This window comes from Poecilia reticulata, linkage group LG6 (assembly GCF_000633615.1).
Source record: "Poecilia reticulata strain Guanapo linkage group LG6, Guppy_female_1.0+MT, whole genome shotgun sequence".
NCBI classification, from domain to species: Eukaryota; Metazoa; Chordata; class Actinopteri; order Cyprinodontiformes; family Poeciliidae; genus Poecilia; species Poecilia reticulata.
Window position 1 is genome coordinate 29,756,623 of NC_024336.1, and position 19,631 is coordinate 29,776,253.

General features: G+C 36.9%; 1 protein-coding gene across 1 annotated transcript in view; it reads left to right on the plus strand.

Moving 5' to 3' along the window:
- trhr2 (thyrotropin releasing hormone receptor 2) overlaps positions 1-12,916 on the plus strand; it is a 33,748-nt gene extending 20,832 nt beyond the window's left edge. Inside the window, exon 6 of the mRNA XM_008412556.2 lies at positions 12,006-12,916. Coding sequence (XP_008410778.1) covers positions 12,006-12,554 — 549 coding nt within the window. The 3' untranslated portion in view covers positions 12,555-12,916. The remainder of the gene's footprint in view (positions 1-12,005) is intronic.
- Positions 12,917-19,631: the final 6,715 nt, after the last annotated feature.

The window sequence follows — 19,631 nt, forward strand, 5'->3', positions numbered from 1 at the left end:
CCCACAGTCCAAAAACATGACTGTCAGGTTAATTGGCCTCTCCAAATTGCCACTATGTGTGAGTGTGTGTGTGCATGGTTGTGTGTCTCTGTGTTGCCCTGCGACAGACTGGCGACCTGTCCAGGGTGACCCCGCCTCTCGCCCGAAACGTTAGCTGGAGAGGAACCAGCAACCCTCCCGACCCCACTGAGGGACAAGGGTGCAAGAAAATGGATGGATGGATGGATATTATGTTGCATATTCTCAAACAAGTTTAACATGAGAAAGACAATTGTCCATCCAAAGGATGTTTATATGCTGCAAGAAAATGAATTAATTCTAAGGTTTAAATATCTGTCACCATAATTTTGAATATTAATGTTTCCACAGGTCATGAAGGGTCAACCAGCCAGTGGAAAATGGTGTCAATCAACTGTTACATTTGTGCAGAAAAATGTTTCATTTGGGGTGAGCTGTGGTGGTGCAGGGGTTAAGCACAACCCACATATGGAGGCTTTAGTCCTTAACGCAGCTGTTGCAGGTTCGATTCCCGGCCTTGGTGACCTTTGCTGCATGTCTTCCCCCTTCTCTCATTGCCCACCTTCTTGTCAATTAACTATCAAATAAAGGCCACTGGAGCCAAAAATTTTTTTTGTTTGTGCTGTTATAATTTTTGAGATTTTTTTGATAGTTGATATAAATTTATTTTACTATATTTGTGCAGCTGAAATATTTGTAGCACAGTAGATAAGACACCAAATTAGTTTGATTTCGTACATTTTGGGGGAGCAAAATTGATAGCAGTACAGAGAAAATGTTTTCATTTTTGTTTAATTTGAAGGAGGAGGAGCAGTCAACTGGTTCTGCTCAGGTTGAAGTCGAAAATGTTCTACTTTTCAAACTAAGAACATTTCTGAGGTTAATCTCAAAATTTAATTGTTTAAAATAGCAAATTTTGTACTTTACAAACTCATAAATTTTGATGTTTTACTAGATTAACCTCAGAATTAGCTTTTTTTTTTTTTTTTTGTGGATATTAACTCCTTTTTTGTTCTCCAATCTACCACGGAGCTAATACTGTCGTAAAAAGTCACATCAGATTTTACTTTATTTAAAAATGTGTATCTGTGTGGTTTTGTTAAACCGGTTTCAGACCAGTGGAATGAATCTGTGAACTCGTCGTAAATCTGAAGTAACTTTAGTTTTGTGAATGTGTGAGAGGCTTTCAGCTCGTCTGCAACCAGAGCTGTTTCCTCTGCAAGGCGAAGACGTCTTGACCCCACTCCTGATATCAAACTGTGCTTTGAAGCAGGCGGCAGCATGTTTTTATCAGCGCTTTGATAGCCAGCCTCCTCCTAACAATCTGCACTGGGAAGCAGAAAAAAAGGGCTGAAAGATGAGCAGCGGACTGTAATTTTCTGTCAATCTGGGCTCCCACAGCTTGATCCCTGGATTCATAACACATCCGAGTCAAAACGACTTTGTCATCTTGTGTTTGCAGAGTGGTATAATTTCCTCCATGTCTCTGTTTTGGGGTCAGTCTGGGTTTCTGTGTGGACACATGAAAGACTGAAAGCACCTTCATACCTCTTGACACAAGATTTCCTCAAGCCAACCGTTTTCTAAAGATACACGACCATCACACACCACCGTTTGGACTAAGAATGAAACGATTAATCAGGTTAAACTTGATTAATTGATCTTTGAAAAAATTGTCAACTAATTTAATTGTTAATTGGAGTATAAAGACTCAAAAGAAGAATGAAACACTTGGAGAAGTAACTAAGCCAAAGCTGTACAAAAATATAAACATTTTGCAATTAAGATGAAAAGAAACTTTGTCTGTAAATATGCTCTACCCAAAACTCCTAAAGTAACAAAGTTTTAGCTTCACCTGGTTCAAATTCCTTTAAAAAATCCTATTAAACGCCTTCTGCATCCATTAATTAATTGGTTAATTCCAAAAATAATCAACAGTCTAAGAACATAACTTAAGTTAATTGGTTTCTTTAATTGCCCTCAGGCTGCATCTAGCGATCTTTTACGGTTATACGATTAATCGCACAAAAAAATGGTCATTTAAGCCTTTTTATACAATGTCAGAAATGCATTAAAAGATACAAATAAACAATCAAATTCCTTTTTTAAATAAGAAGATAAACATTTTACTGTATAAAAAGGAAAAGCAGAATTCCATTAGTCAACGCTTGATCATTTATAGTAAAAAAATAAATACTTCTGACATCAAGATGTTAAAAACTCAACCTTTTCTGCTTGAAGGTCATCAATACAGTGTGGCGCTAAATGGTTGATTTTTTTTTATCAATAACTGGGTAGCAAAAGGTGATTAAAAGGAGATTTTTACAGAATTTTAACCAACTGAAGGTAAAATTGCCACTTGAATATGTATAATATTTGTGCACTTTTGGCTTAATTACTGTTCTGACTGTGTTGTTCTTTTAACAAAATGGTGTTTTTTAAAGTTTATATACTCCAGTTAATGATTAATCGATTAGTGAAATAGTTGACGATTATTTGAATATTTGATTCATAGCGATTAATCAGATTAATCGTTTCAGGCTGTGTGTGCTGATCTCGGCGATCTGATAAGCAGGTAAAGGCGCTGGATGTTTAGCATCGGACGACTGGCTCTGCTGCTAAACCACTGCCTTGATACAGGACATTAGCATACAAATTACCATGAGAGACACATTCATACCCACAAAACCAGCGGGTGTTTGTTGGCAACATGGAGAACCTGAAGAAACTCTGTGGAAACACTCAGACACTGCAGGGTTCCTACTAGCGGTTTATTTACAGTCAGATACTCATTCACAGTGTCAGCTCTGACATTAAAGAATCAGAGACGCTCATGGCTTTGACACAGCAGCCCTGCAGCTGCCGCTTCAAGCCGGAGAGGGTGTTAGCCGTTTGTTAGCAAAGTTATATTTACCTCTGAACCAGAGGAAACCTCCAGCGGATCCCTCACGCTCTGCCAAAGCGCTCTGAGTCCGCTCTGACCCACAGATGGTGCTCAGGGGCGCGTTTTAAAACCATCAACCCTGGATTTTAACGGCTGCTGAGTGCTTCGCCTGCAGACTTTCCGTGTGTGTCGGCATGAAAACAGGCTGAACCTGATGGCGGAGCAGATCCTAATCTTGTGTGTTTAAGGATCTCCATGTGAGAGCAGAAGATTTACATAATGAGAGGAAAAGAGATCTTAATAAAGCCGATGAGTTCAGTCCTCCATTTCTTTCAAAAAGGCACTTCTTGCTCTTTCGCTCTGTTTGATAGGCCAACTCAATCTGATGGGGGTTTGATAAACTACACTGAAGAATAATGGCCCCCTGCATGATTGGAGATTAATGCAGAGTTTTGATCTCTGAGGGAGTTTTCTATGTCTGATCTCTTCAATGTGTGTCGAGGAAAGGAAATGTTGAAGGTTGGTCGCTGGTGATGGCATCCGATGCTAAACGCTGATTTCACTCAGATGCTTAAAAACAATTAAAACATTCAGCTTTTAATTCATTTACGAAAAAGTAATGGAAGTTCACAAACAAGGCATGATTTTAGGTAGTTGTGTCCACCAGTATTACCTTGATAAAGACTTAGATAAATTTAAATTGATGCAGAATAAAGCTGCTCGTTAAATACCATACAGTGAAATCTTGACTAACTAAAAGTTAATGATAGGAAATTAGCTTCACTACTATTCTCATCCATCCATCCATTTTCTTGACACCCTTGTCCCTTGATGGGGTCGGGAGGTGCTGGTGCCTCTCCAGCTAACGTTCCGGGCGAGAGGCGGGGTCACCCTGGACAGGTTGCCAGTCTGTCACAGGGCAACACAGAGACAAACAACCATGCACACACTCTCACACCTAGGGACAATTTAGACAGACCAAATTAACCTGACAGTCATGTTTTTGGACTGTGGGAGGAAACCGGAGTACCCGGAGAAAACCCACCATGCACAGAGAGAACATGCAAACTCCATGCAGAAAGACCGGGGCCGGGAATCGAACCCAGAACCTTCTTACTGCAAGGCAACAGTTCTACCAACTGCTCCACTGTGCAGCCCACTACTATTCTCAACATGGAAAATTTTAAACCTGTTGTTTTTGTTTGTTTAGTTAAATTCACATGGATACGTCTCCAGACATGCAGTTAATGGACATTTTCAAATTCTTAATTTTTAGACTTTAAAAAGGAGCTCCAGAGCTTTTAGGAGTAATGAAACGACTAATTATTATACTTAGTATAAATTTAGCAACATTTTATATGAACTGTGATTTATTCATATTGATATAGCTATCATATATTTGAATGACTTTTATTATATGAGTGTTTTTAATGATACAGCCTAGCTTAATGGGGACCCTAAACAATTTCTAATTACTCCTTGAAAAAGTAACTTCGTTACTTTCTGATTACTTGGTTTTAAGAGTTATTAGTTTTCCCACTTGATAGTGCGGCAGACTCGGTTTGACTGGTATAAGAGCGTATTAGGACCTTGTAGATGAAAAACAAACAAACACAAAAAGAAAACACTCAGAAATTGTGAGTTTCATCTGAGAAATTTTCTAGAAAAAACACGGAAATTTCTGAGTTTTAAATTTTTCAAGGTTTGGATTTTTGACATTTCTGATGACATATTTTTTACTTTTCATTTTTTTCTAGTAAATTGTGAACTTTTCAAATTCAAAATTTCCTTTTTGAATTTTTTGGCAGATGTTTACTCAACCGTCGTATATTGGGGACCAAAATTGCAACATTTGTTAATTTTTTTTAGCTGCTGCGGTTCTCTCTCTCACTGCACTGCGCCAAACGATCTAAGTCCTTTGAGAAACATTTTCCCCTCCTCGCCTGTGGGTGCGCTGCACCAAGAATTGCTGAAGGAAACGACATGAAAACATGTGAAGAAGAATGAGCATGAAACAAACAAAAACGAAGTAGCGTCAGATTTCAGCGGTGATTTGTTGTTGGCAAAAACCCCTGAGTCATTTCACCTGCTAGCACAAAACTAGTGTGTTTGTTTTGGTTGTGTTTACCCAGAATGCCCTGCGCTGTAGTCCACGTATTGCTTTTGAAACGCACCAGAGTTCAGTTCAACCGAAACGAGACTGATGTTTGCAGCAGACCAGATCGCTTTTTTGGTCCGATTGCGCATCTACATCTCCCCAAACGAACCGGACTTTCTAGAGACAAACTGACGGGAGTTGGATTAAAGCGGATCAAACATGGCTGGTGTGTACAAAGCCTTGTGTGTCATCACTGCAGGTATAATTAAGAGGCTACCCTTTCCTCCTCCTCGGCAGTAATTAAACAGTTAATTGTTTTCTGCTATCTACCTGCTGAGATGGCCTCGTTTGGCTCCCAGCTTTCCACCTGGACCTGGAAGCTTATCTCGAATAGCATTTTGCTGAGAGAGGGCGTTCACGTGATGCCGTTTTCCAGGCTTTTCTTTCCGATGAGGCGTATGAAACACGGACTGACACGCTCCAGCAGAACCGGAGAAATGTGCACCGACGGGACGGAGGAAGGCTGAGGGTGTGCGGCATTATTTCTGACTGATGAGACTAATCACCTGAGCCATACAGGCTGACTGACTCCATCCCCTCCCCGCTGACCCGCGGTTTCACAGCGGCTCGGGAAACGTCTGAGCCGTTGCCATGGTCACCAGACAGCGGTGATGTTAAGGGGGGTCACGGCGTGCAAAGGGATGTCGCTCACTTGCAAAATGTTGAGGCTTTGCAACATTTTTCCATGAGGGGAGGAATGTCTAATGTGCTTCTGTCTGAGTGCTGTGGCTCGTTTGCCATTTTGACATAAAAATTAATGAAAATGTCAACAAAAAAGGTTGTTTTTGTGGCATTTTCACAGGAAATATCTGCACAAGTGAAGTATTTAGTTTGCTTTCTCTTAGGGCTTGCCAATATTTATCATAGTTTAATTCATTTGGTGCAAAATCACACAATTGCAACCATAGAAATTACATTTAGTTGTAAGTTTTCAAGATGAACACTACAGTTGTCATGGAAATACACTTTTGCACCAATATCGGCAATTAAATTAATGAAATAATAGCCTACATGTTTTGAACCACAGAAATCATATATATTTTCTTGATATTCTGTTTCTTTTTTCTGATGGATGTTTTTCAAAATGACCGCCATAGTTGTAATGGATATTATATGTTTTTACTAAAATCGGCAGTAGTTATTGGATAACCAAAAGGTTAGGTTCACTAAAGGCTAATTTACTAAACAAGAATCTTAGCTACTCTAACAATAAACTGCTAAATATATAAAAATATTATCAGACTTTAACACTAACCTGCTAAGCAAATAAAAAAGATAATCAGAAGCAATACTAGACCACCAAACAGGTAAAATATTTCTGGAAGCTATTGCTAAAGATATAAAATATTTAATGTCACACCAGTAGGGAAGAATAAAAAATGGCAGGAAGCAAAGCTAAATCACTAAACAAGTATGGAAAATAAAAGAAGCTAATGCTAACCATTCAGACGACTGTTTCTCAGTCTGTGTCGCACTTTATCTTCTTCCAGTTGACGAATGGTGTCAGACGTGCAAACAGCAAAGTCTTAAGTTTTGGCATCTAATTTTGCTGCATATTATTACTTTAAAGTTGTATGAATTAGATGGCCAAAGTTGAAAACATATGATATGACGTGAAGTTAATCTGAGTTATGAAAATGAATAACATTTTATAGCAATAATTAGTTTAAAAGGCTCAAAAACTGTGGAAAAATGGCTTTCACGCTGAAATTCAAATGTCTAACAGAAAGCATGAAAAACGTAAGACCTGAGAGGCGACACACATTTTTAAACTTGCATCTATATTTGAAATATTTTTTACAACAATATGCTGCACTATTCAGGTAAAGACCAAGGTTTCTTGTGTTGTTCAAACTTTGAATGGTGCTTTTGCAGGAAAGTGTGACTGAGCTTCATAACATAATTTATTTAATATGTGTGTGTAGGTGGAGCAGCAAACAAAAAATGTGATGGAAATGAAGCAAAAACATTGAAAAAAGTTGCTTTGGTTTGGTACTGGAACTAAACAAACGATTTCTTAGCAACTTCCAACAATATTTGTGGCCTGCTGTAAAAAAAAAAGTGAGAATTTTAATTGAAAACTTTCTACTTCAGGAAGCAGAGGACCATCAGTGTTTCCCGGTGTGGGACTAAGCAGAGTTGTGTGCGAGTGTTTTAACGAGCTGCCCGTTAATTGGACATTCAGATGCGTGTTTAGTGTCGGTGTGACGAGTCCTGCCTCCCAGAGCTGCTGCTAACCCACAGTCAGGATGTTCCACAGGATGTGAGAACAGCTCTGAGGTCAGGGGTGGGCCTCACTTTGATTTTGATCCCGCATATCTCCATAGCAACCAGGGAGCAACTAATGTTCTGCACAGCTTGGAAACAAAGGTGTTGGACAGGAATCTGTCTCCCATTGGTTTGTTCCTGGGTTTTATACAATGTTGGGTAGTTAAGATTTTAGAGTTTATGATGTTCCTTCATGATTGATTTGTTTCTAGACTTTAATCTAGATTTTGCAGTAATTAAAAAAAACAAGAAAGATCACCACGTGTGTCGCCAACGAGTTTTGGCTTGGAGGCGCATCTTGCAGTTTCATGCACACCTGCAGAGACTGAACAAATTACAATGAATTTCATTAATAAGACATTTTTCCCATGTCATAAGTGAAATAATCTTCCACTGGAACTAATTTTTTAATGAATATTCAAAAATTACTGACACAAAACAAGCTTCTTTATCTTGCTGAAAAGTTACTGGAGAGTTACTTCTGTCTTATTTTAAAGGTGATCTACTATGCTTTATTGAACAGGTTAGGTTTATAGGTGATACAAAACATAGTCATTGCATTTTTTTGCACAAAATCATTCTTAGATGATGAGATTTTAGTCCTCTCAGCTCAGATCCATTCAGAATGAGCTGTTTTAGGGTGTCTTGTCACTTTAAATAAAAATAAGGTGCTGCTAGCCACGTTCGTTATGAAAATGGCTGCCGTCAAATATCTCCTTTTGTAGATATTTGAAAACCAGAAGTAGAACTTCCTGCACAACCAACAAAAATGCAGCGATTGTCTTCTGGATGGTAAGTCAACAACGAAACACTTGTCTTCTCCAGCAGCGATTGTACCGCACATACAGTGGCAAAACACGCTGACCTAAATGTCTTTCAGCTCGGCTGGGGTTGCTATGTAATTGGTGGAACTCTGCTGTGGTTGCTAAGTAACTGGCGGAACTCTGCTGGGGTTGCTAGGTAACGGCGCAGTTCCTGCTAGTTTGTGGCCTTAAGATTCCCCACGTTTTTGAAACTGGTCATTTTCCAGAAATGAAAAAAGAATTAACTTATAGCCCAAAACCAGCTACGTGTTTTGACTTTTTTAAGCGCCCGGGTTAAAAAAAGACGCTGTAGATACCCAAATAAAAGTACAAAAACGAAATGTGAATTTGGCACAATACTAAAATATTCGCACTTGGAACTAGAAAGAAAATACTTGGTATGATTTGTGTTCTTTCAGTAAAGTTGTTTTCCTGATGTTCCGCTCTGCTTAAAGACCACTGAGGTAAAACTCTCCAGACTCTTTCTGGTGATAAATCCATCATCTCCTGGTATATTTTGCACCTGTTAGGTACCTTATAGACTCTGTAATTTACTTTTCAAATGATTTAATTCTCCCTTTTTCTTTAGCAGACATCCTACTCCGTGCCGCCTGTCTTTGTCTTTATTTTTCCAATGACTCAATTACCCAATGAGCCTTCATTAACCCCCTCAGAGCGCCCACTCAGAGACACACAAAGCATTTTAATAATTGGTGTCAAAATGCTCCACGCAGGCGAGAACTCTGTCTGCTCGTGCTTCCTCCGACATGCTGATGATTCCAGTTATCACGAAGCAATCACGGCTAATCACAGGAATTAGAACGACACCATCAGCTCATATTGGACCGGACCTTTGAGGTTTCGCATCACTGCATAGTTCTACATTCTTTGTGCATTTCTGATGGCTGTGGTTGAATAATTCAATGATTTTTTGGGGGGGGATTATTTACAATTTGTGACCTCTGAGTTTGTTTTCACCAATTTTAGAAAGTAAATCTTTGTATTCTACAATTTGTTTACACAGCTGGCTGCCATCTTAAATGTTTTCCTCTTGTGAATAATCTTTCTTACTGGACAAGTAGTTTGCAAATGACCTTGTAATCCCTCCCGGATTGATCGGTGGCAACAGTTGCTTCTCTGAGATCATTGGTGTCTGATGGCATGCACAGCTTAGCAACAAACTGACAAAAGATGCAGAAAAACACATTGTTATTGTCTTGAGTTGGCCAATCAAAGAGCAGCAGGGACATACTAAGGAAAGTAAAGTTGGCATACAGATTGATATGAATCAAAGGTGACTAAACATTTCCATTACAAATATGCGCAAATATTATGTTGATATTCCAATAATGTTGAAAAAACTAAATTTAGCGATTGCAGTGTTTCCATTCATTATGAAATGTAATTAAAATCACGCATAAATACCTTTTTTATGCAGTAAGTGATTAAAAACATTCCTCGTCGTCATCCACCATTTGTAATATCTGGTTATTGATCACATTTCGAAACCGCTGATAAACCCACAAAGAAACTCAAATCACAACACGTTAAAATGTGTTTAATGATGTTTTTCTCAGCATTGTAACATGCAAACTGTGACATGCAAAGTCTGAGACCAAAGTTTGGGGAGTTTGTAATTTTTGCATCTGCCTTAAATCTGTTTCATTGTGAAGTATTTTTTTTTAACTGGGAATGATGGCCGTCTGAATGGTTGCTTTTCTAAGACCATTTGTTGGATTCTTGCCATCTTGGCGTTGCGCTAACACACACTTGATTCTTCAGAGAAGCAAGTTGGGGGAAAAAAAGCACGATAATTAATTATTCTTGTCTGGTATAAGTTAGTATAATTTATTTCTATCATGTTTTACGTTTTAAAAGAGGGGCTGCCTGTGGTGCAGCTGGTTGTTTCTGGTTGTATCAGGTTTTGATAATATTTTTCAGTTCTTTGCTTCTCTTCGTCTCCTCAGACTTCACACCTGCTCATAATGTGTTTATCATCACACCTGCTTTGTATCCAGTTATTTTATCCTTCTGTAGATATTCTCTCCCTTTCTCTCCATTTTTTCTTCTCTTTTTGATATTAGTCTTCATTTGGTTGCTCATTTGAAAGTGTCTGTTTTGGTTTCATGTCAACAATTTTCTGATAATTAGCAGAATATGTTCATTTGAAACTGAGAAATTATAAAAAGTTTAATAAGTTTCTGTAATATTTCAGTAATTCTAGTTTTTTCAAATGTAAGTTACAGAGTCTGATGGACACATTTTTAGTTTTATAATAAAATAGAAATTCAAAGGCAGGTGTTAAAACTTTTTCTGCGTGGCATTGTGGCTGCAATGTGTCACAATAACAACAGGAAACTTATCCATGTGACAATATTTTAGTCTAATTTATCAAAAACTAAACAGCCGACAGTATTTCTCTGTAGTTTTTACATCTGAAGTAAACATATTATTATAGTGGATCCCTTTCAGAATTGTATTTACTACCTTTCAGAATATTTTTGCCAGTTTTCCTGCTGTATGTTTGATTCTTCTGCAGTATGAGGGGCCGTTTAGGACAAAATCTATGTTTTGTCTCTCACACACTACAAGAAACTCACACACACTCAAAAAAACATCACGCACACTCCAAAAAAACATCACGCACACTCCAAAAAAACATCACGCACACTCTAAAAAACATCACGCACACTCCAAAAAAACATCACGCACACTCTAAAAAACATCACGCACACTCCAAAAAAACATCACGCACACTCCAAAAAAACATCACGCACACTCAAAAAATACTCAAATTGCATATACACACTACTAAAATGGACACATTTTATCTTTCTCGCACACATACACTGTACTAACATCTCGCACACGCAGTGGCGGAGCCAGAGGGGAGGCCAGGGGGGCCAGTGCCCCCCCCGTCATCTGATTGGTCTGGTTCGGTAATTTGTTGACAGTCCCTAAGTAAACCTTGGTGCGTTGCGGCCGGGAGTTGTGGAGAACCCCCAGCCGACATTAGCGTTCATAAATTGGATCAACCTTGAGCTAAACGCCCCTACTCCCCGGAGCTCGAATATCCAACTTGAAACTAACTTCACTGCGGTCCAATACCGCCTCGTTTTGAACTAGAGTTAGCCATGTTCGGTATAGCAGACTCTTTCTTCTTCGGCACTAGTTGGCGCCGGTTAATAATTCCTGTAATGCTGGCACCCAGTGGACAGATTGTACTACAGCAATTTTGCTATTTCTAATCAATCAATCAGATTTATTTATTTCTATAGTACATTTAAGTTACAAGAAAGTTTAAAGTTCTATATATATTTAAAAGCACAAATATACTAAGTAATAGAACATATACAGTGAGTCAACAATCGAAGCTTATAGTTTAGGATCAACGCATGCGCAGTTGATCAAAAAATTATGCCCCGCCTCTTCCGTGACAATTCTCACACATACATAAAACGAGTCTTAGCACTGTGTGTGCGCAACTTTAGTCTTGTGTATGTGAGAGAAACATTTGTGWGCGTGTGCGAGTTGTTAGTACAGTGTATGTGTGCGAGAAAGGTAGCATTTGTGTGCGTGTGCGAGAAAGATAGCGTTTGTGTGTGTGTGCGAGTTAGTACCGTGTATGTGTGCGAGAAAGATAAAATGTGTGTGCGCGTGAGACATTTTAGTAGTGTGTATACGCAATTTGAGTATTTTTTGAGTGTGCGTGAGTTTCTTGTAGTGTGTGAGAGACAAAACATAGATTTTGTCCTAAACGGCCCCTCATACTGCAGCTTATCAGGGCCGTTATAGGTAGGAAAAAAAAGGAGAAGTAAATTTCTGCCAAAAAACTCTGAAATTTGGAGACTTTAAAATTGCATTTGCCCTGCAGGTGACGAAGATGCTCGCCGTGGTGGTGATCCTTTTCGCGCTGCTGTGGATGCCCTACCGGACCTTGGTTCTGATCAACTCCTTCGTGTCCACGCCTTACCTGGACTCCTGGTTCCTGCTGTTCTGTCGGACCTGCATCTACGCCAACAGCGCCATAAACCCGGTGATTTACAACGCCATGTCTCAGAAGTTTCGCTCTGCGTTTCGGGGGCTGTACAGCTGCCAGCGAGTGGAGGGGAACCAGCGGACGCTGTCCACCGCCCAGACCTGCTTTGGTACCGTTCGAGACCCGCGGCCTGCCCTGCACAACAGCAACCAAGTCAATGGAAAGGAGACGCGGGCCGTCCTGGAGCCTTCCTCGGATTCGACGTCAAAGCTCCACAGGAGCGAACATGAGGAGACGGCGGCGGCGAACGGGATGACGGCCGATCATCGACCAGACAGCGGCCATAATGGCTTCAGAAGAGAACCAGGAGAAACGCAGGAGGGAGGCGGTCAGGAAATGGATCAGTCAGTTAACAAAACACTTGGTTCTGCACAGAACCAGTAAATAATGTGAATAATGTAGATACTTCCACATTATCATGCTGTACCATATGGATATACTCATCTTCTAATACCTACCGAATATATAAAATACACACAATTTTAAGAGGCTGCAGATTTATTTATTTTTATTTAACTGTATTTAATAACACTCAAAAAATATATATGTTACAATAGTACAGAAGATTATTGTGACCGCTGGGAGAAAAAAACAACTTTTTTTATCAGTATTCTGACTTTAATCTGATCAAAAGTCAGAGTTCTGAGATTAAATTCAGTATTGTGAGAAAGAACAGCAAAATTCTGAGAATTTCAAAATTTTGAGATAAAAAAAATTAAATTCTCAGATTTAAGTCAGGATTCTGATAAAAAAATTCAAAATTCTGAAAAAAAATTCTAAATTTTGAGATACAGGTGAGAATTCAAATTTTAAAAAAGTCAGAATTCTGAGTTTAAAAACAGAATGATGGGATTAAAGTCAGAATCCTGAGAAAAAAATTCTGAATTCTGAGATTCAAGTCAGAATTTTCTTTTTCTTTGGCCCTAATCTTCTTCCGTACAATAGGCTAGTACGGAAAAGAACAATATTTAAAAGAACAATATTTGAGGGAAAATGTGTTTTAGGACAACTTGCTTACGAAGCTTTCATTGAGCAATTAACTCATAATTGGGTGATTATTAAGCTCATTCTGAGACCCATTAACAGTTTAGATGAGAAAATAACGTTTGAAGGACTTGAAGTTGTTCAACACCAGCAGCAGGATGATGATTTTTCCTTCACTTCCTTAAGTGAAGCAAGATATTTATCTGGAATGTGAGGAGAAGAATTACCAGAAATCTTAAAGTCAGAGTCACATTGCATTGATTTTATTTATTTATTTATCTTTTGCTACTTATGATGAACTATAATGTATTTATGCAGAGCTATTTTCTCGTAGTGCAGAGAAAAATGAACACTATAAAAAAAGACTCCAATAGCCGATTTAAACCTCCACATGTTGTGAAGAAGCAGCTTCTGAAAGGTTGAGTTCATATGTTCTGTGTTGTAAAAAGAAGCAAGCTGTGTGTCTGTGTTGGTGGTAAATTACAACCTTCTGAATTTTATTGGTTTCATTTGTGTAGCTCCTGTTAGCTTCCGTCTTCAGACTACAAAAAGGCTTTATGGAGCTAAACTGGGGCCATAAAGTTTGTTCAGAACAATAATAATAAAACTTAAAGAAAAAATGAGATTTTAAACTGGGAAAAAAAAAATCTATGAAATGACAAACGTTGGTTCTACTAATTTCTTGAGGCGGACTTGCCTCTTCCAAGATGGTGGAACTGCGAACGTATCAGTCAGTTTCCCTAAAGCAGGATCGTTTTCCAGTATGAAAGCACCTCTTAAATGATTTGGTCATTTTTTCAGTGGTGAGCTACGCTAACTGAAAAGTTAGTAGCGCTAACCCTAAAGCAGTAATCACGAACATTAGCTATGCTAACACTAAAGTGCTACACCAAAACGGTATTTAGCAGAAACTAATGCTAAAGTGCTGACTTCAAATGAAATTATATTTGCCCTTTAATATGATTTTGACATTATAATTTACTTTAATGTCCTTATGTATTGCATTTATGTTTATATCTTGTTCTCTACTGTCTGTTTTTATTTTGTTCCCTTTACATTCGTTGTGTGAAATAAAGTTCTTAGGGAAGAAAAGACAGAGAACTGCTGCTTTAACAGTCTTCATCCCCTTCAAAATAAGAGCATGAGTATAAACTTTATTTAACTGGAAGTTTACAAAGCAGCCAAGTAAATTAGTGCTTTAGAATTAAAGTTAGGGGAGTTATGTGCCCTAAACATTTTCAAAGTTGGCAAAGATGCTAAAGTGCCAAACGAACAATTAGCTCTGCTATTAGCACACTGGAGGAAAGTGTGTCCACCTCTGTAAATGTTTGTATATATTTTGTCTTTTACTTTACTTTATTCACATTTTATTGAAAATCTAAAATATATCAAGAAATGACTTAATCAACTTTGTACAGAAAAAAAATGCATATAAATGTTTACTGACCTTAAACACATTAAATACAGCCATAATGTTTTTTCAGTGTTTTCACATCTTTTTGAGTGGAAAGAAAAATATAAATTTTTTTTTTGCTGTATTTTTTTTAACTGCAGATGGTTGAAAATACAGTTTCTAGGGACATGTATGGAAGCAAATAAGGTAAATAAATATTACAATTTTAAATATTTAAAGTGCGAAGGCAGTTTTATGTGTTGCAACGAAGAGTGGCAAAGCAAAAGCACGAAATCACACTTTGCTATTCTGTTTTATTAATATTTCTTTGTTTGCATCAGGACTTTTTGCTGCTTATTCCAAAAACTATACTATCAAACAAACCCTGATAACCTAAGTTTAGTAACTTTTTCAGATTATATTATGATATCTTCATCATTTTGTTATAAAATGTCTTAAACTTTCTTAAGGTTTGTTTCTAATATTAAGCATTATGTTGCAGTGAAACATTTTTTCATTGGATAAATATTTAAGAGTATTATTTGCTTCCATAGCCGTGTCCCCTCAGTCAGCGTTCCCTTTAATAGTCGCCGTCCGTCACCTCGTCTCCCAACAGACTTCTACTGTTTTTAATGTGCACATTTTAACGTGTGCAGGGATATTTTCCTTTCTGCTGTCATATTTGGTGTCTTTGACTTTTTTCCTCCTTATATTCAGTCACTTTAAGAGCCTTGTTACCTTTTTTGTTTTGCCTTCTTTGAAGGTAAAAATGCTGTAAATATAGATTTGAAGCTGGAAATAAGAGATTTTCTTTAGCAACTTGGATTTATTAGTGTAAATAATGTACAGTAATGTTTTAGTTTAATTATCTGAATGACTGCATGTCCACTGACCCTGTTGGTGACGTTTACAGTTGTGTAATAGTCTGTGTGTGTTTGTGTATGTTCATCCTCCCAAATGTTTGCCTACAGCTAAAAAAATAGATTTATGTATTTAGTTGCATGATAAAGAGTATAATATCAACTTTCCATCAACTATAATGTGTTTTTTTATATTTCAAAGCGTTCTTTGAGTTTTAGGCTGAAAAATGTGCATGAAAACTATTAGCTAAGCTAAATTGAATATAAAGGTGCATGCAGAAAACAAAGTAAAAGAATAATATTGAATCTGAAACATAAATACCTGATTACTTTTAATTTGTTATTAAAAATCTGGACAGTTATACAGGTTGGTTTGATATATTTTTTAACCTTAAATAAAATAAGCTTTCTGGGTTTCCTCAGGTTATCTTTGTGTGATATTAACATTATGCTTGATCATTTTAAACATTTAGGTGTGAAAGAAAAGGTTCACAGATTTGTACATTTCTTTGGTATTTTGTTACATTCACATTATATCCAACTCTTATACTGGAGATGTTCCTGTTTATTGAATCGACAAGAAGTAGTACAATTAAAAATAATGGAAATGAGCTCAAGATATAATTACTGATCATATAATTTAGTGTAATTACTGATCATATAATTTAGTGAAGTGTGTGAACTGCTTTATCTTTCAGTTTTTCAGAAATTGTTCTTTTAGGGCTTTTTACACAGAACCAGAGAACATATATGGGAAAATGGCAGTTCCAAAATAAAAGTGTAAAAATGCTTCCAATAAGCTTATTAGCTGGGATATTTAACTGTTTTTGAGGATTAAAAGAATGAAACGATTCAATAAAAATACTATTTTTGTATATGTAGCATGTAATATTTCAAATAAGTTATTATAATTTCGTAAATTAAGAAGTACACTTTTTCAATTTTTTCCAATTTATTTCCCAAATCATGTTTGTGTTTTAACTATTCAGGTTCTGATTATTTTTTATGTTTTTGCTTCATTTTGAAATCATAAAACTTATTTTCCAAAACATCCCTCAAAACTTCGAGCAGCACTCTGTTTTAAATAAGCTGCTAATGCTTGATTTTTTTTTATTTATTTGTGTGAAAACTGATTTTATAGATTTCACTAAATTATTTCCTGGAAGTTCTGCTTATGTTTATGTCTTTAAAATGAAAAAGCTCTGATACATGACCAACATATTTACAAAAACTGTCCTCAACGTAAGTTAAGCTGCTCATGCATTAAACCTTAGCATTGTCAGCTTCGGTTTACAGAGAGTTTATAAAGCTAATACAAGTTTATGTAGATCTTCAGTTAAATTAGCATTGTTTGCATTAGCAGCGTTTTCATTACCGTGATTGCCATCAGCTTCACCCACCAAACTTTTGTCATAGTTTGTAATAGTGCTGTTAGCACTACCAGTTAGCTTGATTAGTTTTATTGACACAGTTTGGCCCAATAAAGCAGCATGTTTGTTGTCATGAGAACCGTTGTCATGACAGCGACTACATGTCAAACTGTCACTGTTGGCAAAGTTTTTGTTAGCACTTTTAGCTTTAGTTGTTAGCTTGCTTTGTTGTATTAGCGCGGTTTGTGTTAGCGCTGTTGACGGATAGCTTCATTTGTTTTATTTATTTTCCTTTTAGCTTTGTTTCTTGCCTGACTGATATTTTGATTTCTAAATGAAGCAGAAATATTTAAAAAATGTACAAATGCACCTGATCTAAAGGGATGAATATGTTTGGGGAAATTTTTTATTTTTTTTAAATAGAAAGATGGGAGTACCATTAGAAATATAGCAAAAAATGGTTCAGTAAATTACCTTAAAGAAAAAGTATTGTTAATTAGTGAATGCATGGACGTATGCAGATATATTTTTAGTATATTTATATGTTCTTACAGTTTCCGTCTTTCATAAATGGCCTCAGCCTGAAAAACAGAGCGTTTGCACCTCTTTGGGACCTTTCCTGCACCTTCATTTCTTCCTGTGTTTTTAACTTTTAATGTGTTCTCTGGCACTTTACTTGATGTAAATTAAAAACAATTCTTTGGTGTAATGTGTGTGAACTTGTGTTGATGTGTGCGGACTGTTTACAGGAAGATTTTTATAAATAAGCTGTGACATAAAAAAAACAAAACAAATAATATAAGCCTGGTGTTTGTATGAAACAGCCACTGAAAGAGCAGAAAAATGAGAAGATTTAATGATATCTAAAGTGTTAAATCAGCGAAGTGATTCAGTGCTGAAAACCCACTTTGTATTGAATATTATATGTTCTGTTTCTGTACAATCAGAGTGTGGATTGGCCGATGGCAGCAGTGTAAACTCCCCTTGATGTGGCTGCGTTGGTGTGAATGTTTGAATGTAATTCTGTAATTATTTGGCCCTGGAGAGCTGCTGGTTTGTTGTGTTCTTGAATGTGCTGTAATCACAGATTCCTTTAAAGTGCTTTTGGTTTTTAAAAGTGTTGTCTTCGTTGTTGATGTAAGAAAATGTTTCATTGTGTGAAGAAAATTGCAGCGCGCTCTGCTCTGTGGTGCAGTACAGTGGCTTTCGTTCGGCATATTTACAAAAGGTATTTAAAAAAAAAGTTGAAGTGTTTCTTAGTTTTTGTGGTGCAGCATTATTTTAGCCATGCAAAAAATAGACAAAATCCATAAAAGATTGAGTTCTTTATAAATAAATGTTTGCATACTGTATCCATGTCTCATCTCATCTTTGATAAAAGAAAGTGATTTTTCTTGCTAAAACAACAAAAAATAACATATAACATATAAATAAGGTGAATAACTTAATTTAATTTACATGAATATTTGACCTGGCTTCTGTTCCATTTGTGTAAATGTATATTAATAACTTACGTTCATTGTATTTATTTCAATAAAATACAGAAACGGAACATGAAGACAGGAAACGGAACTACAATGTAAACAGTTTCCATTGACTTCAAAATAAAAGTACACGAACGTTTAGCTACTTGAAGCTAACCAAAACGTAAAGTCTGATGTCAAACTTTATTCAACTGGAAGTTTACAAAACAGGCAAGTAAATTATTACTTTGTAATTGATCTCTAAAGGTTAATTTACGGGAATTTAAGTGTGCTAAGCGTTTTCAAAGTTAGCAAAAATGCTAAATGAAAAATGTGTTTTGTTATTAGCATATTAGCTGAAAAATCAGTCTCTACTGATTTTTAGAGACTTAGCATCTCGTAATCTGCTTTCACTGTAAAATTGCTTGGAAAGGGACACCTGAACCGGTTAGGAGTTGTTTTGAATCTCTACCACTTTTTTATTTCCTGCTTGATGGAAATGCTGATTTCAATATCTTTTGAGACTTTTAAGTGCTGCACCTGTGCTTGAAATAAATTAGAATATCTCAATATTATTTCAGTATATAGATTCAAAAAGTGAAACTTGAACATAGAGTCCCAACAATAAGCAAAACATTTGGGTATTTTCATTGCTACTAACATTGATGTTTACGTCATCCACTAAAACACAATATTCAGTGCCTGATTGTGGGGATTAACCATTGATTTGATTCTGGTTACTTTCCTTAGTTAAAATACCTGGAAGGCCATCCTCTGTCCTTCAACAGATTCTAGTAAATCTTCTTAATTATTTTATGCACTCAGAAGAAACCTATGCACTACAGTTCCCTCTGGTTAGAAATGCAACGGATGTAGCCCTCCTCTACCTCATTAACCTCACACTCTCCTGGGAAACTCCACTGAACACATTAAAACTCATCTTCATCAGGGTAACATTTATTTGGCTCATTCCCTTACTTAAAAGCTGACAACTGTGTGACTCCTTATTAACCACAGTTAATGTCTCAGCCTTTTTTCTTAGCACATATTTAATTCACCGATGTATTTAACTGAGGTAGGAAACACCAAAAACATGCAGGATTGTGGTTCCAAAGACCTAGGCATATCTGTGGGATGAGCTGCATTGCTTCTTTTTCCTGTTATACTTCGTTGAACATGTTAGAGTAGGTCTATTTTGTAGGTCTGTACAAAATATGCTCATGTCATATTTTCTCAAAATCATTCTCAGATGATGAGATTTTACTCTGCTCAGTTCTGTCTACTTTGCTGTTTTAGGGTGTCTTGTCACTTTAAATCCTAATAATCTGCTGCTGGTCACGCCCCCCCAACTCAACGTTTAGACTCGCACGTGAACATGGCTGCAAACAGAT